The following is a 24,449-nucleotide window of genomic DNA, read 5'->3' as shown; positions in this document are numbered from 1 at the left end:
AAGTCAGACATGTGGTTGAAAATCACCACGTCCCACGAATATTTTGCACTTAGGGCACTCCTCTCACGTATACTGGAATCCCCTCAAAAGTGTCGTGCTCAGGTGTAGTAGCTGACCTCTCAGTCACATATTTGGCAAGGTCAGAAATTTCGCTTGACACCGCATTCGGCGTCTGTTTGGGTAGGCTTGGACTACCATGTATAACAAAAAGTCGGTGGGATGGATTCCACAGGCTTGTTTACGGTCACAAACCTATTCTTCCGCGACAGGGCCGCCATTGGCCGCGGTGACGAAAGGGTATCGAGTGTCCAGGTTTGGGTTCATGTTTCTCATACTCTGCTGGGAAATGACATTAAATACTAACACGTCTGAAAAGCGGAGGCGGAAGGTTCATTGACGTTGTCATGGTCAACTACAAAGTACAAAATATATCTTAAAATTCTGCTTACTAGTGATTAACTAACATTGCCCTAAAAGCCCCCCTTTCGAAAATTGTAACACTTAACGTCCATAATATGTTCATTTGTAAATCTGTGACTTTGGTTTATAGAAAACCGCCCCGTTGCATAAGAAAGAGACAATGCTCTTTAGTTACAGGACAGGACTGGACATTCATGACAAACAACCATTTCCCATGGTTCAAATTTCTTCATGTCAGCAAATGTGCATGCAGGTTTACGTGAGCTCGGAAATAAGTATGTGGGCGGTCTTCATAAATTTACCGAATAAACTGCGTTTCTTAAGTAGCAGAACCAGTAGACTGATTTGTTTCCACAGTACAAAAGCAGCATGAAATAAAAGCTTGTTTGTAGCAAGAGAGGCTGAGCAACTGCACAACTTTCTATTACAAGAGTGTTCCCTAAAACTTATATAACTTAAAGAATGCACGGATCACAGCTACATACATATCAATATAACACACCATATGCAGTCATAGTTCGTTTCATTTAGAACCTATTGAAAACTGAGTTTTTTCAATCATCTTGTGAGCAATATACTAAGGATTTATTAACAAAATCCGATAGAATCAAATTATATTAAAAGTATTGTTCATGACTGCCAAGACAATTCTGGGTTACAGCAAATTTTACACACAATTCAACCGTAAGCATCTCTGGGTTAGAGCAAGTATTTAACCACAGTTCAATCATTAAGTTACCTTATCTAGGTAGAAATATATCATGGAGTATGACACATCATATCTGAAATATACAATAAAATGTACAAAGTCCAAGTATTGTCCATGAAATGGTCTTTACACTTCTGTGTTGCAGCAAGTCTTTCAACACAATTCAGTCGGAAATTTGCAGCGCATTAACAATTTGAATACATTGATGGGACTGGACTAGATAGGTGCCGCTTAGTCCCGGTTGGCAGTTTGTAGTGCCGAGTTTGCCTGAGTTGCATGCTGCATGTCTGATTTCGAGCTGGAGATAGCGAGGGAGCCTATTTTGCAGATTTGGAGACTGCAAGGGCAAAACCGTAGCACATGTTCAGTCTGCGTTCCGACAGTTTATATAACATTTCCAGATATAGAATGTCTACAGTGCAGTCTCCATTTCAATGACGTCGTGTGGGAGCAGTTGCAGCAGCCTCTTTTCTATCCCATCTGGAGTCGGTCTTGTAGCTGGAACGTCGCGCCAACACGACCTCATCAGTCGGTACAGGTCCTCTGGACATCCCGGCGGCCTCTCGAGACGTACTCCTCGCTCCAGAATCCCTACCATCTGAAGAAAGTCCAGCTGAATCTTGCCATCGTAGCACGGATCTTTTCCCAGCGTGGCGATCTCCCACAGCAGCACGCCGAAGGACCAGACGTCACTCTGACAGGTGTACTCGCCGGTCTCGATTGACTCTAGCGCCATCCACTTCAGCGGAAGGAATTCGTCAACGCCTTGGCGGTTGGTTCGTACGTACTGAGTAGTGGCATAGACATCTCTGGCCAGGCCAAAGTCAGCCAACTTGGCCACGTCATCGGCAGTGATCAGGACATTGCGAGCGGCAACGTCGCGATGGGCGATTCTCAAGTGTTCCAGTTCTTGAAGAGCTCGTGATATGTGGACTGCGTATCCAAGAAGGTTTCCAAGTAGGTCTTCCTGACGGGCGTTCTTTATCCCCCGTAAGAAACCGAGCAGATCGCCTTTCGGCGCATATTCCAGAAGAATATACTTCTCCGCAGACTTGGTGATGAGCCCCAGAAGACGAATAATGTTGGACTCACGGCAATCACCATTCCGTACCTGGTGCACAGCTACCAGTATGGCTGCTTCTCTGTAGAAGTCTCGGTAGGACTGGGAGTCCTCGACGCGAACTGTCTTGGCGGCAACGTCGAGCTCTCCCTCCGGTGTGCGCAGTTGTGCCCTTCTGACGAGCCCAAACATCCCTTCCCCTATCAGCGGACCAGAAGTAAGATGGTGGATCTTCTTCTCCCAACGTTTGAGCCAGCCCGGCTGTAGACTCTGCGCTAGGTCGTGCTCCATTCTCCTCAGTTCACGTAAAACTTCGGCTTCGTGGCCTTCGTTTTTCACGATGCTACATGAAAATCCTGTCTTATAAAGTACGAGTAGTACTACAGTAACAACTAGGAGTATTGAGCCCAAGGGAACAAAGATTTCTAACAGGGACGTAGTCTGTTTGTCACAGTTCCTCCCTCCCCACGGTGGCACACACGCACAACTTCCGTCCACGTGGTGACAGGTGGCGTTATTCTTACAGCTGCAAACCTGACGGCACCGCCAACCGTACCTTCTTTTGGGGCAGGGTCCGCTGCATTCCGATCCGTACCAGCCGGCCGTGCAGTTACACCTGCCGTCGTCAGGGCTACAGCTCGCCCCATTTTGACAGCCACAGGTCTTGGCACAATTATTGCCGTACGTGCCCTCCGGACATTGTGTCTGACACTTGGTTCCTGTCCATCCCGGCGGACACACACAACCAGCCCACCGGTCACAGCTGACACCATGTAGGCAATCACACACTTCATCACAGAGTTGACCCTTTCTATTCGGTGGACAGTTGACGTTTAAAACAACCGTTGCATAGAAGACATTTCCGCCTTTGTCTCTGGCCCGACACGTATAGTGACCATTGTCGTGTAACTGTGCATTGAAAACCTTGATGTCTAATTGATTTACACCTTCACTGGTGATCTTAGATGCATTTGGAAATCGAAACGACAGAGTTTGGACATCAATGTGGTACACGCGACAGTGAATCGTCACGTTGGTGGAAATGTAGATGGCCCAGGAATCGCTAGGTGTCGTCGATACTGCAATGTCAGGCTTAGGAATGTCACAGGCTACACCCTGCCAGCCGTGTTGACATTTACACGCCCCATTAAACCCGTGACAGCGGGCGCCGTTCTTACAGATACAGTTTTTATCGCAGAGTAAGCCATACTTTCCAACAGGACAGCCTTGCGCATGGATAGCTAAGTTTAACGACTGCACGTGTACAAGTCTTGTTGGGTTTGAACTTGATTTTGAGGACTCTATTCTGAAAGGTTTTCTAAACTGCGGAAATTGGCAGACAAAACGAACTGTGCTCTTAGCTGGGAAAGTCAAAGTTGCCATGAAGATAAAGTCGAGATTTTTTTGAGAGCCTGTATATCGTTCCCTGACATACCTCCAAGCCGATTCACCCATCATCGAAGCACCCATCCATGAAGAGAACAGGTGGAGAGTAAGATCGGAATTGCTGACGTCGTCACGACAAGACACATTACGGAACTTCCCGGACCACAGTTGGTCTGCAGTAACTATATCATTCAGGTTATGTACAATTCATATCGTCTGTAGTTGACAATTGCTGTTTTCTGTGTAGAATAAAGCTGTCCTGTTTCTGCTTGTCCGTTTGTCGGAATGCTTCTTGAATGTCTTCTGTGCTGTAAACACGTCTCCAGTATCCGTCTCGGCTTCCACGTTTACGTCAATTTTGAACAGATATTCTCCAATGTCCTTACCGGTTGGGTTGGTCGGAGTTTCACACGTCTCGTTATACACGGGAGGATAGCCCGAGACGTCGGAAACCTGGATCGTCACTCTCATGACTTCTCGTCGACGCCCGACGAGAATCTTGATGGTGAATTCCGACTGTACTGACCAGTCCAGGGGGGTGGCTACCACAAGGGTGCACTGTTAGTCAGAAGGAACCTGTCGTATGGATCTCCCTCCGTTTTCACACACGGAAGTTCCGCTTTCTGTATGGCCGGCCAGTGTCGCACACCGACAACTTCTGTCCCGACTGTAACATTTTCAGGCACGGAAACGTTGAAGCTGCGCCCCTCCGCTAACCTGGCCCGACTAAAGACGACGTAGACACTAATCAGAAGTGTTAGTATCAGGTGAACTGCCATGACGCGGCCGTCCACTCACAGGGAGGTTACCAACAGTGGTAAATCGTGGAACTTACACGGGGACACTAGCCAACTACAAGTGCAAACAAGGAACTTCCGCATTTTACGTTTGTTTGGATATGCTTGGAATGACCTGGCATAAAATAAACCCGGGAGGGGGGCGGGGGATTCCACAGGTTTGTTTCCGGTTAGAAACCTATTCTTCCGCGACAGGGCCGCGGCAGTGATGAAAGGGTATCGAGTGTCCAGGTTTGGGTTCATGTTTCTCATACTCTGCTGGGAAAGGACATTAAATACTAACACGTCTGAAAAGCGGAGGTTCATTGACGTTGTCATGGTCAACTACAAAGTACAAAATATATCTTAAAATTCTGCTGACTAGTGATTAACTAACATTGCCATAAAAGCGCCTCCTTTCGAAACTTTTAACGTTAATTGTAATGATATGTTCGTTCATTTATAAATCTGTGACTATGGTTTATAGAAACCACTCCATTGCATGGGAAAGAGACAATGCTCTTTAGTTACAGGACAGGACTGGACATTCATGACAAACAAACATTTCCCATGGTTCATATTTCTTCATGTCAGCAAATGTGTATGCAGGTTTACGTGAGCTTGGAAATAAGTATGTGGGCGGTCTCCCTAAATTTTCGAATTAAGTGCTTTTCTTAAGTAACAGAAGTAGTAGACTGATTTGTTTCTACAGTAAAAAAGCAGCATGAAATAAAAGCTTGTTTGTAGCAAGAGAGGCTCAACTGTCAACTTTCTGTTACAAGAGTGTTCCCTTAAACTTATATAACTTTAAGAATGCACGAATTACAGCTTCATACATATAGATACTAGAGTTCCACGACCTCATACCTTCGCCAAATGATTTTAACCTTTATGACTGACGTATCAGGGGTGTTTGTCATCAATTATAAATCATACCAGTTGATCTTCTTCACCCAAAAAACAAAAGTATGAGCTTAACAAAGAAGGTTTTGCTAACAAAGTAACATTTATCATGAATTATGCAAATGTGGTCCTTATTAGCATAATTTGATTCAACGATGTTCACATTCACATAACTTACAAATGACACAAGTATGAAATTGCCATCCTTTACCTGTATGGAATTATAGTAGTTTCTCATTAATTATGCAATGTAGGCCTACATTTGCATATTTTTTTTATCTATCAAAATTCCTCAGTAATAAATGTCACATATGTCAATAGTCATATTATGGAACACAGCGGGTTTTATAAATTGTCTCATTAATTATGCAAATTAGAATCTGATTTGCATAATTATCGTCCTATCATACAAAGCATCACGTAAGCTATCTACATACCAAAAATGATTACCATCCATCAAGCCCATCTTGAGTTAAAGTATTTTCTCATTAATTATGCAAATGAGGTCTTCATTTGCATAATTGATATCTATTAATATTTCTCTCTTCTTCAGTTGAATATGTCACATGTTTGAGAGTCCTATCGTGGAATTTGGCGGATGTATAAACTTTCCTCATTAATTATGCAAATTAGATACTGATTTGCATAATACGTATCTAATCATGTACATCATCACTCAAGCTATCTACTTACCAAAAATCATAACCATCCATCAAGCCCTTCTTGAGTTATTCCCTTTCAAAGTCTGAACCAAAACCTGATCCTACAGTTCCAAAAAAGCCGCTAGGGGGCCCAAACCTATACCACTTACTCTCTGTCCAAAGAGCTATCTACCACTCAAAAATCAGTTCCATGGCTTGTCCAGAACACGAGATATCGAAACAGGAAGTTCCGCTGCAGTACCGTAACAAGCCGCTAGGGGACCCAAAATCTAATCATTTCCTAGTCTCATCAAGACCTACCCACCTACCTAATATCAAGACAATCCACTCAAGCCTTCTCGAGTTATGCTGGTCTTTACAAACATACATACAAACGCTACCCTCTGCATAACCTTCTCGGCGAAGGTAATAACACACCGCATGCAGTAAGACGTCGTTTTATTCAGAAACTATTGAAATCTGAGTTTTTCCATTATCTTGTTAGCAATATACTAAGGAGACTTATTAACAACATCCGATCGATAAAATTACATTAAATTAAAAGTATTGTTCATGTATGACAAGACAATTCTAGGTTACAGCAAAGTTTGCATACAATTCAACCGTAAGCACTTTTGTATTATAACAAGTTTTTAACCACGGTTCAATCATGAAGTTGCATTATCTAGTTAGAAATATATCATGGAGTATAATTATACATCATTTCAAGTCCAAGTATTTTCCATGAAATTATCATTATTCTTCTGTGTTACAGCAAATTTTTAAACACATTTCAGTCACAGCGCATTCAGAATTTAACCAAAAATTGATGGGACTGGACTAGATAGGTGCCGCTTAGTCCCAGTTGGCAGTTTGTAGTGCCGGGTGTGTCTGAGTTGCATGCTACATGTCCGATTGTCGAGCTAGAGATAACCAGGGAGTAAATGTTGCTGATTTGGTGACTGCGAGGAAAACCGTAGCACATGTTCAGTCTGCGTTCAGTTTAGATAACATTCCCGTATCTTGGATGTCTACAGTGCAGTCTCCATTTCAATGACGTCATGTGGAAGCAGTTGCAGCAGCCTCTTTTCTAACCCATCTGGAGTCGGTCTTGTAGCTGGAACGTCGCGCCAACATGACCTCATCAGTCGGTACAGACCCACTGGACATCCCGGCGGCCTCTCCATCCGTATTCCTTGTCTCAGAATTCCAACCATCTGAAGAAAGTCCAGCTGAATCCTGCCGCCATAGCACGGATCTTTCCCAAGCGTGGCGATCTCCCACAGCAGCACGCCGAAGGACCAGACGTCACTCTGACATGTGTACTCGCCGGTCTCGATGGACTCCAGCGCCATCCACTTCAGCGGAAGTAGTTTGTGACACCCGTCATGACTCGTGGAGACGTAATCAGCGGCGGTGTACACGTCTCGTGCCAGCCCGAAGTCGGCTAACTTGGCCACATTGTCAACCGTGATCAGGACGTTCCGAGCGGCCACGTCGCGATGTATGATACGCAGACGTTCCAGTTCTCCTAGAGCTCGTGCCACGTGTACTGCGTATCGCAGGAAACGATCAAGCAGGAAAACCTGGCCGTCTTTGTGGTCGTTTCTACGCTGCTGAAGGACCCACAAGAGGTCTCCTTTTTGGGAGTATTCCAGTAGAATGTACTTTTGCTTAGATGTGGTGATCATTCCTAAGAGTTGAACAATGTTTGACTTGCGAACGTCGTGGTCTTTCTCTTCATGCACGACAACTAGTATGGCGGCTTCTCGGTAAAAGTCTCGGTAGGACTGCGCGTCCTCTATACGAACTGTCTTGGCGGCCACGGTGATACCCCCTTTCGGTGTGTGAAGCTGCGCTTGTATCACCCGCCCAAACATTCCTTGGCCTATCAGGGGACCAGGAGTAAGATGGCGGATCTTCTTCTCCCAACGTCTGAGCCAGCCCGGCTGTAGGTTCTGTGTGAGATCCTCTTCCACACGCGTCAGCTCACGGAGAACTTCGGCTTCGTGGTCTTCTTTTTTCACAAAGCAGCCCGTGTTGTAGAGCACGATTAGCACTACGGTAACCATTATTAGAAATATTGAGCCAACAGGAACGAGAATTTCGATCAGCGATGTTGTCTGGGTGACGTGAAGTTTGTCACAGTTCCTCCCTCCCCATGGTAATACACACGCACAGCTGCCGTCCACGTGGTGACAGGTGGCGTTGTTCTCACAGCTGCAAACCTGACGGCACCGCCAGCCGTACCTACTTTTTGGACAGGCTCCGTCGCAGCGCGATCCGTACCAGCCGGCCGTGCAGTTACACCTGCCGTCGTCAGGGCTACAGCTCGCCCCATTTTGGCAGCCACAGGTCTTGGCACAATTATTGCCGTACGTGCCCTCGGGACATTGTGTCTGACACTTGGTTCCTGTCCATCCCGGCGGGCACACACAACCAGCCCACCGGTCACAGCTGGCACCATGTAGGCAATCACACACTTCATCACAGAGTTGACCTTTTCTATTCGGTGGACAGTTGACGTTTAAAACAACCGTTGCATAGAAGACATTTCGGCCTTTGTCTCTTGCCTGACAAGTATAGTGACCTTTGTCGTGGAACTGTGCGTTGAGACCCTTTATGTCTAATTGACTTACAAATTGACTGGTGATATTTGATGCTTTTGGAAATCGAAACGACAGAGTTTGGACATCAATGTGGTACGCACGGCAGTGAATTGTCACGTTGGTGGAAATGTAGATGGCCCAGGAATCGCTAGGTGTCGTCGATACTGCAATGTCAGGTTTAGGAATGTCGCAGGCTACACCTTGCCAGTCGTGTTGACATTTACACGCCCCGTTGAACATGTGACAGTGGGCTCCATTCTTACAGATACAGTTTTTATCGCAGAGAAAGCCGGATTTTCCAGCAGGACAGCCTTGCGGATGGAGTTCTATGTTTAATGACTGCACATGTACAAGTCTTGTGGGGTTTGGGGGTAGGGTTAGTCTGCACAGTTTTGCTAACTGCCACTGCGGAAATTTGCAGACAAAACGAACTGTACTCTTTGATGGGAATGTCAACGTTGACCTCAATATAGAGTTGATGTAGCCTGGAAATAGTGGCCTGTAGTGCCACGGAATTAAATCACCCATAAGCAGGTCAATCGAAATTTCGGAATTGCTAATGTCTGAACGACAAGCCAAGTTACAGAAATTTCCGAACCACAGCTGCTCTGCAGCTATTAAATCAGTCAGGTTAGTTAAAATAAACATCGCCTCCAAGTGACAACTGCTGTTTTCTGTATAGAATATTGTAGAATTAGGTGTCCTGTCGTTCGGGCGCATGCTTATTGTCTTTCTACCAACAAACACGTCTCCAGTATCCGTCTCGGCTTCAAAGTTCACGTCAATTTTGAACAGAAGTACTCTAGTGTTCATACCGGTCGGGTTGATCGGAGTTTCACACGTCTCGTTATACACGGGAGGAAAGCCCGAGACGTCGGTAACCTGTATCGACACACTCCTGACTTCTCGACGATGCCCGACGTGAAATTTGATAGTGTATTCCGACCGTACTGACCAGTCCAGGGGGTTGGCGACCACAAGGGTGCACTCGTTAGTCAGAAGGAATCTGCCGTACGGATCTCCCTCCGTTTTCACACACGGAAGTTTCTGCATGACCAGCCAGTGTCGCACACCGTCGACCTCTGTCCCAACTTCAACATTTTCAGGCACGGAAACGTTGAAGCTGCGCCCCTCCGCTAACCTGGCCCGACTGAAGACGACGTAGACACTAATCAGAAGTGTCTACGTGTCAGGATTAGGGAAGGGGTTTTGGGCTAGATTTAGAGTTATGGTTAGGAATAGGATTAGACATGTGGTTGAAAATCACCACGTCCCACGAATATTTTGCACTTAGAGCACTCCTGCTTACTAGTGATTAAGTCCGATTGTCGAGCTAGAGATAACCAGGGAGTAAATTTGCTGATTTGGTGACTGCGAGGAAAACCGTAGCACATATTCCGTCTGCGTTCAGTTTAGATAACATTCCCGTATCTTGGATGTCTACAGTGCAGTCTCCATTTCAATGACGTCATGTGGAAGCAGTTGCAGCAGCCTCTTTTCTAACCCATCTGGAGTCGGTCTTGTAGCTGGAACGTCGCGCCAACACGACCTCATCAGTCGGTACAGGTCCTTTGGACATCCCGGCGGCCTCTCCATCCGTATTCCTTGTCTCAGAATTCCAACCATCTGAAGAAAGTCCAGCTGAATCCTGCCGCCATAGCACGGATCTTTCCCCAGCGTGGCGATCTCCCACAGCAGCACGCCGAAGGACCAGACGTCACTCTGACAGGTATACTCGCCGGTCTCGATGGACTCCAGCGCCATCCACTTCAGCGGAAGTAGTTTGTGACACCCGTCATGACTCGTGGAGACGTAATCAGCGGCGGTGTACACGTCTCGTGCCAGCCCGAAGTCGGCTAACTTGGCCACATTGTCAACCGTGATCAGGACGTTCCGAGCGGCCACGTCGCGATGTATGATACGCAGACGTTCCATTTCTCCTAGAGCTCGTGCCACGTGTACTGCGTATCGCAGGAAACGATCAAGCAGGACAACCTGACCGTCTTTGTGGTCGTTTCTACGCTGCTGAAGGACCCACAAGAGGTCTCCTTTTTGGGAGTATTCCAGTAGAATGTACTTTTGTTTAGACGTAGTGATCATTCCTAAGAGTTGAACAATGTTAGACTTGCGAACGTCGTGGTCTTTCTCTTCATGCACGACAACTAGTATGGCGGCTTCTCGGTAAAAGTCTCGGTAGGACTGCGCGTCCTCTATACGAACTGTCTTGGCGGCCACGGTGATATCCCCTTTCGGTGTGTGAAGCTGCGCTTGTATCACCCGCCCAAACATTCCTTGGCCTATCAAGGGACCAGGAGTAAGATGGCGGATCTTCTTCTCCCAACGTCTGAGCCAGCCCGGCTGTAGGTTCTGTGCGAGATCCTCTTCCACACGCCTCAGCTCACGGAGAACTTCGGCTTCGTGGTCTTCTTTTTTCACAAAGCAGCCCGTGTTGTAGAGCACGATGAGCACTACGGTAACCATTAGAAATATTGAGCCAACGGGAACGAGGATTTCGATCAGCGATGTAGTCTGGGTGACGTGAAGTTTGTCACAGTTCCTCCCTACCCACTTCGGCACACACGCACAGCTGCCGTCCACGTGGTGACAGGTGGCGTTGTTCTCACAGCTGCAAACCTGACGGCACCGCCAGCCGTACCTACTTTTTGGACAGGCTCCGTCGCAGCGAGATCCGTACCAACCGGCCGTGCAGTTACACCTGCCGTCGTCAGGGCTACAGCTCGCCCCATTTTGGCAGCCACAGGTCTTGGCACAATTATTGCCGTACGTGCCCTCCGGACATTGTGTCTGACACTTGGTTCCTGTCCATCCCGGCGGACACACACAACCAGCCCACCGGTCACAGCTGGCCCCAAGTAGGCAATCACACACTTCATCACAGAGTTGACCTTTTCTATTCGGTGGGCAGTTGACGTTTAAAACAACCGTTGCATAGAAGACATTTCGGCCTTTGTCTCTGGCCTGACACGTATAGTGACCATTGTCGTGTAACTGTGCATTGAAAACCTTGATGTCTAATTCATTTACACCTTCACTGGTGATCTTAGATGCATTTGGAAATCGAAACGACAGAGTTTGGACATCAATGTGGTACACGCGACAGTGAATCGTCACGTTGGTGGAAATGTAGATGGCCCAGGAATCGCTAGGTGTCGTCGATACTGCAATGTCAGGCTTAGGAATGTCACAGGCTACACCCTGCCAGCCGTGTTGACATTGACACGCCCCATTAAACCCGTGGCAGCGAGCGCCATTCTTACAGATACAGTTTTTATCGCAGAATAAGCCGTATTTTCCAACAGGACAGCCTTGCGCATGGATAGCTAAGTTTAACGACTGCACGTGTACAAGTCTTGTTGGGTTTGGACTTGATTTTGAGGACTCTATTCTGAAAGGTTTTCTAAACTGCGGAAATTGGCAGACAAAATGAACTGTGCTCTTAACTGGGAAAGTCAAAGTTGCCATGAAGATAAAGTCGAGAAGTTGGGAGCCTGTATATCGTTCCCTGACATACCTCCAAGTCGACTCACCCATCATCGAAGCACGATGCAACTGGATAAACTTTTGAAACAGTCAGACGTTTCAGACAGCATCCACTGTCTTTCGTCAGTGACTACATCTGGTAGAACTAGGTTTTATACCAAAACTCTTAATAGGTATCTTAATGAAGTGAAGACAATTTCAGATGGTTCATTAGAATAGTAAGTCAAGACAAGGTTGTTTGCTAATTAATCAATCAGCTCATGTTGTTTTGGGAGCTAATGATGTTCGTCGGGGGGGGGGGGGTTAGCGCGTTGCCCAAGTGCCTGGAAGTTCGATGCGTACACCTCCTTTCCAGTTGAGGGCGGGATTGTACATTCTCTCACATGACTACTATATGCTTTTGACATACTACCTAGTTCTTAAAATTTCTGTACATAGCCAAGTTAACAATTTGGCAGGTATAGTAGTCATGCTGGCTTGGAATGTAATTTGCATAAAGTGGGCGTCAAGTTTCTTTATCAAGTAGCTATTCAAAAGCTGATGATGATGATTCAAAAGCATAAGCTTCTTGTACTTTTATTAGGGATTTTTTAATTGTGTACTTGAATGCTAACTTGACATCATCCTTTTTCAGTAGTAACAGTTGGCACATAGATTTATTTGGCAGAATCTCAGTCTGTAACTGGCGTCCCGTCTGTCTGTAACTGTTAGTGGCATCCCGTGGCGTAGTGGTTAGAACATTGGACTGTCAAACAAGGAGACTCGGGTTCAATCCCGGCTTTCCCCCAGACATGTCTGGACATGCGTCCCGATGTTGTGCCCTTGGGAAAGGCACTTTACACGACTTTCCTCACTCCACCCAGGTGTAGAAATGGGTACCTGACTTCGGTTGGGGAGGTAAAAGGCGGTGGAAGGAGAGGGATGGGCTCCGCCTTCCAATACCGTGCCCTAGACACGGTGGGTAAAAACCCACTGCTCCAACGGCCCCAAAAGGCTATGGTACCTTTACCTTTACCAGTCTGTAACTAAGTAGGAAAAGGCTATACTATACTTTAGCGTTTATGTGCATTATGGAGCTGCATTCGCCAAGACATTGATGTTTTCGTTGTCGTTTGTTTGTGTGTATGGTCAATATTGACCGACGGAGGCCATATCTATGTGTAGTTAAGTGTGTGGGACGGGGTGCGGGTTGTTGTGTTTGTAGACAGCATAACTCGAAAGGTAAGGTAAGGTTAATATCATTTGGCGAAGGTCTGAGATCGGGCAACAGTTTGTATATTCTCTATCAGCTTACTACATGTAGGTTCCTGTATATATGCTCCAGGACGAATAAATATGACAACAAGAAAAATAACCCATTTACAGATTTTGTTATCATCTTTTATTTACAAAAGGAAGTGTTTTTACTTTCCACACACTTACAAACAGCATCAACTCAACTCTATAGCAGCAATTGGAAACAATCAGTAAAATGTGCCTTCCAGCCAGAAATCTTATCAAACCACGCGGGGAATATATGTATATACAATAGCAGCGTGTTCCCATCCACTGCAAGCATCTGATACATTCAACAACAAGGCTTCACATATCGTGCTGATTCTTTTTGTTCATTCGCGTGATTCGGTGCATGGCTTCATCTTATTCTACATGGAGACAATATAAGTCTGCCTGATACATCTAACGTTTCAAGCCTGAATGTGTACACGGGGCACTCTGAGTACGTAAGGGCAGGCCCTGGACCCGCGGCACGCTGGCGGCGTCTCTGCGGCCGATCGAATAGACCGATCCTGTCGAACACCATATCGAACGAATAGAAGACCCATAGAACCCCCTGTTCTATTCAGAGCACCTCCGTCAGAAACAGTGTTGGCGGGGCAGAAATGGCACGTGTAAAGCAGGGTACGTATATCTAGGACAGGTTTTTCACTGTATTGGTTGAATGCATGCTCAGAACAAAAACGAATTTAAAAAGAAAATAGATCGGGCACTCAAGGAGAGGAAGCTTGTACCACATGCTGACTACTATAAAGTCCGCTAGCGCAGAGTTTCGTCTCTTCGGTTACTGGTGCGTGAAACTGGTTAACTTGTAAATGAACAGGGAAGTAAAAGGATGCATTTTAATTCTTAGTTACTAAAAACCATGCAGCTATCATACATGCAGTCAATACAGTGGGAACCCTGTCACAGATATATGAACCCTGTTTTACACGTGCATCGGCTGCTTGTCAGAAACTGGGCGCTGATGCCCACCGACAAGGGAAAACTATGCGGCGCATACCGCTTTAACATTGACCGAAAACATTACGCTCTCACTGCAAGTACATCTACCCCCACCTTAGACAACTCTGCCTGGTGGATACAGCCTTCAGCAAAGAAGACATAGCATTCTTATTTGGCCCGCTTTGAGAGGGTTTCAGTGTCACAAAAGCTAAACCGAAGTCAGTGGCATTATTTTCAACGTAGCCGCGGCGGCCATGTTTGGTCCGTCAAACCCTGTTTTTGACGGAGGTGTTCGAAATCGAACAGGGGGCGTGGCTTTGGGATCGGTCTATTGACAAAGCACTCAACGAATTTCATCGACAAAAAAGACGAATAATTTAAAGCTTTGGGTGTTTTGTTGTCTTCTTGTACGTTTTGAATGATATTCCCATTATAAAGACTATATACTATTAGTCTAGCTATAGGGTAACACAAAACCAGTTTAGGACGCAGCGACACCGCCGCGGGTCCAGTAAGAGGGGGGCTAAAGTAATGCCAGGGTCACATTTCCATACCAGGGCCCGGCCAGGCTGATGGCCGGAACGAAAAAAGGTGTGTTTTACGAAATATTAACAAATCATGCTCATTTCTAGTTTTGTTTTTACGTTTTGTGTGTTTTGTTGTCTTCCATGTCATACTTTTCGTTCCCACAAAGTCGGGCGCCGGTTTGGAAGTGTAACAGTGGCACTAGCGCTACCTCTCAATCCAACCAACCTACCTACCTAGCGCTTAAAAAATACTAAAACTAATAGTCTCCTCCAGACTTCTGGGTGGGCCGAAAACGATAGCCGAAATTTGAGGGCAATACTAGTGATCTATAACTAGTCAGCTCTTCCCGTCAATCAGTATCCCTGTGGGGACAATTTCAGACTTCTAATTTTCAGCCCGCCTATGGGCTCTGGTTGAGACTTAAACTGCTAGACTAACGCTAGTTCTACCACGTCCTAGTGCCAATGCCCCTGTACCACACCCCATGACCCGGGGTCGCTGAACATCATGAGCGAGCTGCAGCGACCCCTGGCGGATGGGATAACCCCTAGTCCGACCAGGGGTCGCTGAACATCATGAGCGTGCAGCAGCGACCCCTGGCGGATAGGATGCCTCCTAGTCCGACTCGGGGTCGCTGAACCGTTCGTGAGCGAGCTGCAGCGACCCCTGGCGGATGGGATCACCCCTAGTCCGATTCGGGGTCGCTGAACCGTTCGTGAGCGTGCTGCAGCGACCCCTGGCGGATGGGATAACCCCTAGTCCGACCCGGGGTCGCTGAACCGTTCGTGAGCGTGCTGCAGCGACCCCTGGCGGATGGGATCACCCCTAGTCCGACTCGGGGTCGCTGAACCGTTCGTGAGCGTGCTGCAGCGACCCCTGGCGGATGGGATAACCCCTAGTCCGACCCGGGGGTCGCTGAACATCATGAGCGTGCTGCAGCGACCCCTGGCGGATGGGATAACCCCTAGTCCGACCCGGGGGTCGCTGAACATCATGAGCGTGCTGCAGCGACCCCTGGCGGATGGGATAACCCCTAGTCCGACTCGGGGTCGCTGAACCGTTCGTGAGCGTGCTGCAGCGACCCCTGGCGGATGGGATAACCCCTAGTCCGACCCGGGGTCGCTGAACCGTTCATGAGCGTGCTGCAGCGACCCCTGGCGGATGGGATAACCCCTAGTCCGACTCGGGGTCGCTGAACCGTTCGTGAGCGTGCTGCAGCGACCCCTGGCGGATGGGATAACCCCTAGTCCGACCCGGGGTCGCTGAACCGTTCATGAGCGTGCTGCAGACACCCCTGGCGGATGGGATAACCCCTAGTCCGACCCGGGGTCGCTGAACATCATGAGCGTGCTGCAGCGACCCCTGGCGGATGGGATCACCCCTAGTCCGACCCGGGGTCGCTGAACATCATGAGCGTGCTGCAGCGACCCCTGGCGGATGGGATAACCCCTAGTCCGACCCGGGGTCGCTGAACATCATGAGCGTGCTGCAGCGACCCCTGGCGGAGAGGATGTATCCTAGTCCGACCCGGGGTCGCTGAACATCATGAGCGTGCTGCAGCGACCCCTGGCGGATGGGATCACCCCTAGTCCGACCCGGGGGTCGCTGAACATCATGAGCGTACAGCAGCGACCCCTGGCGGAAACGATATCCCCTGTCAGTCCGAGTACACTAGCTGACATCCAGTAGTTTTCTAGCGAGGATCAATCAGATGACTGCTGGCAGATCACGAGCATCACCGATAACTAGCCTATAACGGTCGGGTTGTGTGCACCCCTAGTTTCATGACGTAAACCAATGAGTGAACCAAGCGCGTGGTTCTCTGTGGTTTGGAGGCTCTTCCGTACATAAAGTAGTATAATAGTTCGCTACAAAACTACTGGATGTCATTGAGAGAAGAGATCAACCCATCCCTAGTCCGACCCGGGGTCGCTGAACATCATGAGCGTGCTTCGGTGCCGGTAGAGGTGGGACCAGCGCGGCGGGTTGAGCAGGGTCTTGCGGTCGGGCGTGGTGGCGTAGTTGGTCTCGACGCGCCGCCGGTCCTCGCCGTGGTTCAGCCGCTCCCGCTTGCAGAGGTACAGGCTCTCGTCGTGCGGCCCGTAGTACAGGCCCGCCTGCTTACACTCCTGCAGCGGGGGAAAGGATAAGTTGGTCAAGGTTGCACACATTTTATGTTGAGTGGTCCGCAACATCTGCTTGTCTGCTTGGCGCTCCACTATGTATTGTCTTGTTGCAATTTTTAACTAGGGGGCCCAAACGTACACCACTTCTTTATTACATCACAAGCTATCTGCCACCCAAAAATCAAGACCACGGCACGTCCAGCTGCAGGTCAAAAGATACAAAAACGCAAGTTCTGCTGCAGTACCAAGGCAGCATACCAGGGGGCCCAAAATCAATCTTGAATTTCGGCTTCACAACACCCGCCCACATACAAAATATCATCGTAATCCATCTAGAGGTTCTTGAGTTATGCTGACTACAATAGTCCGGAAACACAAACACAAACACACACACACACACACACACACACACACACACACACAAACACGTCAAAAACAATATCTCCATTTTTCATGGAGATAATAAAGAATAAAGAATTTATGACCTTCGTTCAAAAGGCTATGATATTGATAGCGTTTGTTTGTAAGTATGTATGTATGTTTGTATTTATGTGGTTAACAGCATGCAAGATAGGTAAAAGGCAGCATAACTCAAGAAGCTATCTGATGGATTGTCGTGAAACTTGCAACAACGGAGTCTGGTAGAGAATAACCGGCGCTACCGAGGAAGAGCTACTCCTCAGCTGGTCGTGACATAAAATATGGACCCTATGTGCAGTTTTTTGTACCGGGAAAATTCCCCTAGCTCGTTTCGACAAGTACAATGAACAGTGGACCACGACTTGACGTCCCGTGCTAAGGAGACTGCAACCGTTTCCAGTAGCGTGCACGTGCGTGTTGGTTGAGTGACACAGCCAGGGAAAACAGGAATGTAGAACTGACCCTGAGGATGACTTCTCTGTTCTTCATGTCGGTTTTCCACTCCGGCACGTACAGCTGCGGGAAGGTGGGGTGCAGGTCCGACCACTTCGGGATGTGCTGGAAGTTACCCGGCGTCTTAGACCTGTGGGAGAGGGAACTGCATTTTTAGAAGGCTCGTATGGACCAAGGGCAAGAAGGTCAAAGTCGTCTTCAAGAAGTACTAGCTTAGCTACAGGGACATCCCCTTCAAGACTTGACCTGACTTTATTTGGGAATCGGGATCCACTAGCAAATAGCACTCTATCTATTGAGATTTATCACATTTTTGGAAGGATTAACAGGTGGCTATCACCTATTCAATATGTCAACCCGGAGACCCGACTGTTAAATTTGATCAAGGAGGCTATATAATATGATCAACTAACACCGGGATAGAACCCTAATCTTTCCGATAAGTGTGACCGATTGGCTCTCCTCAAACACGGGACCTCCATGATTCAGCTTTACGTCGCAGAGGACGTCCCTAACCGAAGCTAGGTACTCATTTCCACCTGAGTGGAGTGAGGATATAGGTGTAAACTGCCTTTCCCAAGGGCACACCACTGGGGCTTGTCAGGGATTCGAACTCAGAACCTTCAGAGTCTAAGTCTAAGATTCTAACTACAAGGCCACGTTGTCACCTGTTATGCGCTCTTACTGATTTTGCTACGAGAGCAAGGAAAGAAAAGCGTTCTTGTCATGGGCCCTGTCACACCTGTGCGTATATTCAAGTGCGCATGAGTTCCGCAGTAACATTTTTTTTTATTTAAGTACATTTTGCGAGGAGGAAGTTGTTTTCTACTTTTACCCACCGTTGAGCAGTCTAGTTATCAAACCAAAGAAATTCCTTCTTCGGCTGCAAACTTAACCTAAACCAAAAACATATTAATACGCAACTCATTGGGGCTTGTAAATACGCACAAGTGTGACAGGGGATTAAGGTAGGAGTAAGCGCGCACTGCGGCTCATGTTATGTCAACAAACACGGGTCAAGTGTACCGGTAACATGGTCACGTGTTCGGACTTGTCCATGCTTGCCGCAGGTAAGTCACAGGTGTGAATACACCTTGGTCACATGTGACAGGTGTGTGGAAGGTACGCAACTTATGAATTTGCGAAATGAGACAACTGTTGTTCATAGGTTGTGGAGAGGACCCTTGATTTCATCAATGTCTGACCTGATTATAGCAAAAATACCTCCCCCCCCATGAGCTAGATCAGTGGACTAGCCCATAGTTGCCGAGGGAATGAATGAAACAAACGCGGTGTCAGTACTTTACTTTAGTCGCTGTAGCAGAATATTGAATGATGAGTTAGAAAGTACAATTTACCTTTTAAATAAGAAGTTTCTTACTGAGAATACCGTTAACTTTGACACGTCACGCTTCCCCCTACCCCATCTTTATTTTTGTCATAAATAAATATAACTTAAACGCTTAGGGGTTATTTGAATCTAAAGTGGGGCAAGCATGTTCAAATAACCAGTGCCTTTGCATGTTTACCAGTGTTTTCTGACTTATTGTGCTAAAGTAAATACACGGTGTGACCTCGACTACGTTGCTAGGAAGTTTGAAAAGCGACTTTTTAAAACAAGATCTAACTAATAATTCGAGTCTAGTGTCGAAATGTCCGCTTGGACTTTGAAAAAAAAGTCTTCTCTCACTCTAGGATGTGCGTCGATACCTATCACTCGCCCCGCGACTATGGGTTTCAAGAGACCTCAATCCTTTCTTGAACACCGGGTCCTGATTGCACACAAAGGAGGGTCCATTGAGAGCCTGTTGTATTGTGTTTAACGTGTGAGTGATACCCCCACTCAAGCGACATTAACAATTCATTAGAAAACAGCTATACCCTCTTAAAACGTCAAAAGTTCCATAATTGAGGTGACAAGTTAACTAAATATTTCATGAAAAGACAAAAATCGTTTTGATCGCAGCTTATTTCTTATTTGTCCAAGGCGTCCCCGAAGGAAAACGATTTACGATATTGCTACAGTGTCCTAAATACACCCGGCAACCCAGCAAATCTCAAGGGTCAGAAAATAGCAGTACTTCAACCACGATTCCATCACAATGAAAATTGTAATCGTACATTCCTTAGGTAGTGGAACTCGATACACTTTCTCTTGTACTTTGTAGCCCACCGTGTGATAAAGTGTTATTTTCGAGTATCGCATTCCTTTGGAGCCAGGTAGGCGGATAGCAACAGTGGCGAGTCCGACCACAACAGTTTTTTTAACGATTGTGCGATTTCAAGTGGATTAAAAATCTCCACATTATGAAATTGAGCCGAAAATCCATATGCAAGCTTGAAATTTCAATGCAGGTTTTCAATGGACAATGCAACTTTAGCTAAATGAAGAGAGAAGTGATCGATGTTTACCGGTAATCTTACCTGTGCAGCAATCTAACAGGTGAGCTACTTCCTGAAAAAGGGTGTTTCTTACAACTTTCTTGGCCGACATCAAACTTGAAAAAACTTTGCGATTCTAGAAATAGGTTGCAGCTATAAGAATGTGTAAAGTCTCATTCGTAATAAGGAGGAAAACTCACATTTCTGAGTACTGGAGGGCGACTTTTGGTGTGACTGAAGATCGTGGCCGGTCGTCTGCCATGTTGGTTGCTAATAGACGCTATCCCGTCTCCAGGGTAGCTGATACCTCATTTGCATATTGACCCCGCCGTCAGAGGTCACCTTGTGCCGAGGCGTGGGGAGGGCGCTCGACGTTCGTGTTCGTGTTTTTTTGGAAGTTAAACCGGTTGTAAGAAGAAATTGTCGATGTTTTTGTCACTTAGATAGGTTGCTTACCAACCTCAAGAAACCCAGGAAGGTACAGAGGTAGGAAATTTGATCTTTTGTGGTGTACAAATCAGTTTCGTCACATATTCTGTGGTGTAGTGGGGGAGGGGGGCATGCATAGAGCTTAGTCTCCAACCAGACCCAATAGATTGCAAAGACCGTATCCAACTGGAAGAAGGAGCTTATAGTGCAATCTAAGGTCTGGAACAAGTCGGTCTGAACAAAGGCTATTATCATCTAATTGTTACCTAATCAAACTGTGCTTCTGTAAGTGAGTTTATTACTCTCTGTCCGCACGGGCGTGCGGCGCCATGCCGGGCTGACACCTCCAGGCCGCGACTGAGAGGCCGTTCACTTGGGCAGAGTTGTACCGCGAAAATTAAACTTCCCAGGAAAAATAAACTAAATGTTGCCAACAGAAAAGACTTGGTCTCTTTTTCAAAATCAATCTGTTACGAAGATCGCTACCAAAACTGCTTCAATCGTCACAAAATGCGATCAATTTTGACCAGTTACGTCGGAACTGTAAGGGCAATTCCCGCCATGTGGTCACGTGGAATCTTGTAGTTAATCTCTAGTAATAGTGGCTTGAACCCGAAACAGTAAACATTGTCTACGAATGTTTTTGTAAGAACGGTTTTCCATGATGCCACAAACAACGCCGATGGGTGAAAGAAACTGCTATTGTGAGAGCTTTTTACTAGGCTCAACCAAGGCGCGAACCTCCCACTGGTACGTGCGCGGGTGACTGGGCTTAGTCATAAAAAGATTAGTACCCCGGACATTCGTACGGCTGTTAACATTACAACGAGGAGGGGCAGCGGCACCTTTATTGAATAGAAATGCTCCGCCCTGTTTGAGTTGTAGCAGACCTTGGGTTGGCTATGAAAACTCCTTCTGCCTGTTGGATACGGTCTTTGCCAACCCGTAGGTCTGCTTGGAGACTACATAGAGCTTACTGTGCTGGCAATATGCAACGTATATATTTTGAAATGGAGAAATTGATTTATGCCCTGGTCTTTTTGCATGTGGTGCTAGATCCAGTGTCACACTTACTCAGAAACGTGCAGGGTTTGGGACAACGTGTGAAGTGCCTTAAATTTATTCTGATATCATGTAACTTTTAATATCAATCATCTTCCAAAAAGTAAAAAGAAGTTCAGCCTATACTTTACGTCTCTCAGCACTCAGTAAATTAATTCATAGAATATACCACAGGTTTTAGAATGACCCATTATGTCATAGATTCTTTGCAGTACGGTGCAGGGACACCTTAACCCTCCTGTATCAAGACCAATTAGAGCTTGCAATTGTAACATGGGGAAGGTTAACCTTTAAAGCCACATGTCTTTCAGTTTCAACCAATTCATGTCAATTGGCAGGGCGGTTTTTGACTGAATCTGAGCTATGAGTATGATGAGCTGTCTTTATTTGCTTCTTGCTATGATATACTGTGGATGCATTTAAGTTCTGAGTGACAATTTCCATTAGGAAAAAATGAGACAAGATGGTCGGTGGACAGAACAAGCATTATTATACCACCGCAAACTTAAATGTATTTACAGTTGTATAGTACTGTCAATCTGGAAACTCTGAATAATAATATGCAAATTCATGACACTGAAAATATGCTGTTCATTGTACATGTAATACAATCAGTGTGCTACAGTACAGAATTGTTTCAACTGCGAATTTTGAACACTGCAAAAAAACTTACTTTCCTCCTACCGCGAATTAAAACCATCAGAAGAGTGAATCAATTAACAGTATTTTGTGACTGTTGGGCGAAAACTTGCTGAAACGTACATGTAATGGCAATTTGCAGTTAAACTTTGATTCAGAGTGACTTCTACCAACACAGATGAACTTTCAAGTGAGAAAACATGTGGCTCAGTTACCAATGTTAAATAGTTGGCAGTGATGTATCATCGTCGCACATTCATACCTCAAATGTTATACTTTATATTTAGAAACCTTGAGAAAGCTGTGGAAGATGCTCAGTCTTAGGAGATCGTTGGCTGCACTGGGCAGGATGGCGGCAGTTGTGCCGAGGGGGAGCACAGCAGCCACAGGCAACATGCAGGCAACAGGTGAGGATGGGGTTTTAGGCCATGGAAAGTTTTGTATGGAAGTTATCTGCAGGGTATGCACATTACTTACAACCACTGGACTACGCTAGCCTGAGTATCATCCTCTGCAGTGACCGCTGGCTCAATGCTTTTTCCTTGCTAATCACAGACTTAACAAGTGAAAAGCATTGAGCCAGCGGTCATTACCGAGGATGGTACTCTGGCTAGGACTACGCACACTACCTGCTAACCACTGGACTACACACACTACCTGCTTACCACTGGACTACTATACGCTAACCTGAGTACCATCCTCCGTAGTGACCGTTGGCTCAATGCAAAGTCAATTCAGAGAATGGTACTTTGTATGGATGTTATCTGGGTACACACTAATTTCTTCTCATGCTATATTCTTCTCAAAGGAAGAAATTTAGAAATCTTTTATTTAGTTTTACAGTTCTCTCTGCTGCCTAATCATATGACCAATTGAGAATCAGTAGCCCAATCACTAGTTTATTATGCAAAGGGTTAATGTATTAATTCTATGATAGTTGGTTGTCTGAAATCCACCTCTGTTATCTTGTTATTTGTTGCAATTTTTTTCAATGATTTCAGGCATTTCTCTTGTACATTTTGTACTGTCTGTCACATCTTTCATCATAGATAAGGAATTTTTGACTCTAGTAAAAGACACTGTCTTCATGTTTATCCTTCCAGTGTATTTTTCAATGAAAAGTGTAAAGTGGCAACTTTTTAACACAGTGTTGCTAACAATAATTTGTTCCTTTCAGATGCAGTTTTACCCGGCCCGTCCAGCCACCTGTTGACGTCCCCTCCCCCGTGTCCACTACTGACTCCCATGAGGACGTACTATAGACACAAAACTCTGACCCTACACCAGTTGCACCTCCGGGGCCCGCCCAAGCCCAAACCCAAGAAGCTGGGAGGGACGGAGGGGCGGCCTCAGCTGAAGGGAGTGGTGCTCAAAGTCTTCATCCGCAAGCCCAAGAAGCCCAACTCGGCCAACCGCAAGTGCTGTCGCGTCCGGCTCAGCACGGGTCGCGAGGCGGTGGCGTTCATCCCCGGGGAGGGGCACAACCTGCAGGAGCACAACGTGGTGCTGGTGGAGGGGAAGCGCCCGCAGGACCTGGTCGGGGTCAAACTGAAGGTCGTCAGGGGGGCGTTGGACTGCGCCCACGTGAAGAAGAAAACTCAGTAGCAGTGTAATTTTTGTGTGCAGAGCATAGCCCAATACAGTCAAAACTGCCCAAGATTCAGGGGAGTCTGAGGGAACCATGAAAATCTGGTCTATGTGGACAGGAGTAACTATAGACAGGATTCTGAGTGCTTGTGTCATTGGGAAAAATGATATATGGGACCTTATGGTGAAGTGGTAACTTGTATAGGTTTGACTGAAGGGTGTAGCCATGAAGGACATCACATATACATCCTTAATGTCAGGCTTTCAGCTAGGATTTATAGACAGGACATCACAATATTTGCCATGCCATTGTGTGTAATTACTACAGAAACGGCACTGATGTAGGCCCATCTAGCTGATAGCCTGCTTAGTGTATGACTGTCCAGTAATAGGAGTTAAAATGTCGTTTTGCCAATGTGGTGCCCTGAAAAAGACCCTCAAGTCTTGGTCAAAGTGATACCAAGAATCATATGGGGGCATACCACTGCATCCATAAATAGAGAAAATGCAATTATATAGCTGTTCTGTACAAGCATATTTTCTGTTGAAATGAATATGTGCCAGATACATAGTTACTAAAAGCAAGCAATGCAGCCTT

At 46.5% G+C, this 24,449-nt stretch overlaps 5 protein-coding genes across 6 annotated transcripts; 1 reads left to right on the top strand and 4 right to left on the bottom strand.

Moving 5' to 3' along the window:
* Window positions 1–103: 103 nt before the first annotated feature.
* LOC136433993 (uncharacterized) lies at window positions 104–3,911 on the bottom strand. Its single transcript, XM_066426639.1, has one exon. It carries the CDS (start codon window positions 3,657–3,659, stop codon window positions 1,542–1,544), a length of 2,118 nt encoding a protein of 705 aa, XP_066282736.1. The 5' UTR covers window positions 3,660–3,911; the 3' UTR covers window positions 104–1,541.
* A 2,639-nt stretch (window positions 3,912–6,550) lies between these two features.
* On the bottom strand, window positions 6,551–9,557 carry LOC136432048 (fibroblast growth factor receptor 3-like). Its single transcript, XM_066423067.1, has 2 exons — window positions 9,242–9,557; window positions 6,551–8,557 (listed from the first exon to the last, which is right to left on the bottom strand). The coding sequence occupies exons 1-2, from the start codon at window positions 9,555–9,557 to the stop codon at window positions 6,927–6,929; spliced, it is 1,947 nt and encodes a 648-aa protein (XP_066279164.1). The 3' UTR covers window positions 6,551–6,926.
* A 348-nt stretch (window positions 9,558–9,905) lies between these two features.
* Window positions 9,906–12,056, bottom strand: LOC136432047 (uncharacterized). Its single transcript, XM_066423066.1, has one exon. It carries the CDS (start codon window positions 12,054–12,056, stop codon window positions 9,945–9,947), a length of 2,112 nt encoding a protein of 703 aa, XP_066279163.1. The 3' UTR covers window positions 9,906–9,944.
* Window positions 12,057–14,859: 2,803 nt separating this feature from the next.
* On the bottom strand, window positions 14,860–20,459 carry LOC136433991 (sperm-associated microtubule inner protein 10-like). The gene is made up of 3 exons (XM_066426637.1): window positions 20,335–20,459; window positions 17,762–17,882; window positions 14,860–16,882 (listed from the first exon to the last, which is right to left on the bottom strand). The coding sequence occupies exons 1-3, from the start codon at window positions 20,394–20,396 to the stop codon at window positions 16,667–16,669; spliced, it is 399 nt and encodes a 132-aa protein (XP_066282734.1). The 5' UTR covers window positions 20,397–20,459; the 3' UTR covers window positions 14,860–16,666.
* Window positions 20,460–20,496: 37 nt separating this feature from the next.
* On the top strand, window positions 20,497–24,388 carry LOC136433990 (small ribosomal subunit protein uS12m-like). Of its 2 annotated transcripts, none has more exons than XM_066426635.1 (3): window positions 20,497–20,620; window positions 22,552–22,671; window positions 23,442–24,388. In XM_066426635.1, the coding sequence occupies exons 2-3, from the start codon at window positions 22,575–22,577 to the stop codon at window positions 23,867–23,869; spliced, it is 525 nt and encodes a 174-aa protein (XP_066282732.1). In that variant the 5' UTR covers window positions 20,497–20,620; window positions 22,552–22,574; the 3' UTR covers window positions 23,870–24,388. The 2 variants fall into 2 exon arrangements, with proteins under 2 accessions (XP_066282732.1, XP_066282733.1); XM_066426636.1 differs by having other exon boundaries at window positions 20,498–20,612.
* Window positions 24,389–24,449: the final 61 nt, after the last annotated feature.

Source organism: Branchiostoma lanceolatum, chromosome 4, assembly GCF_035083965.1.
Source record: "Branchiostoma lanceolatum isolate klBraLanc5 chromosome 4, klBraLanc5.hap2, whole genome shotgun sequence".
Classification (NCBI taxonomy): Eukaryota; Metazoa; Chordata; class Leptocardii; order Amphioxiformes; family Branchiostomatidae; genus Branchiostoma; species Branchiostoma lanceolatum.
Note: the sequence above shows the minus strand (reverse complement) of the source record. Positions and strands in the feature narration are given on the sequence as shown.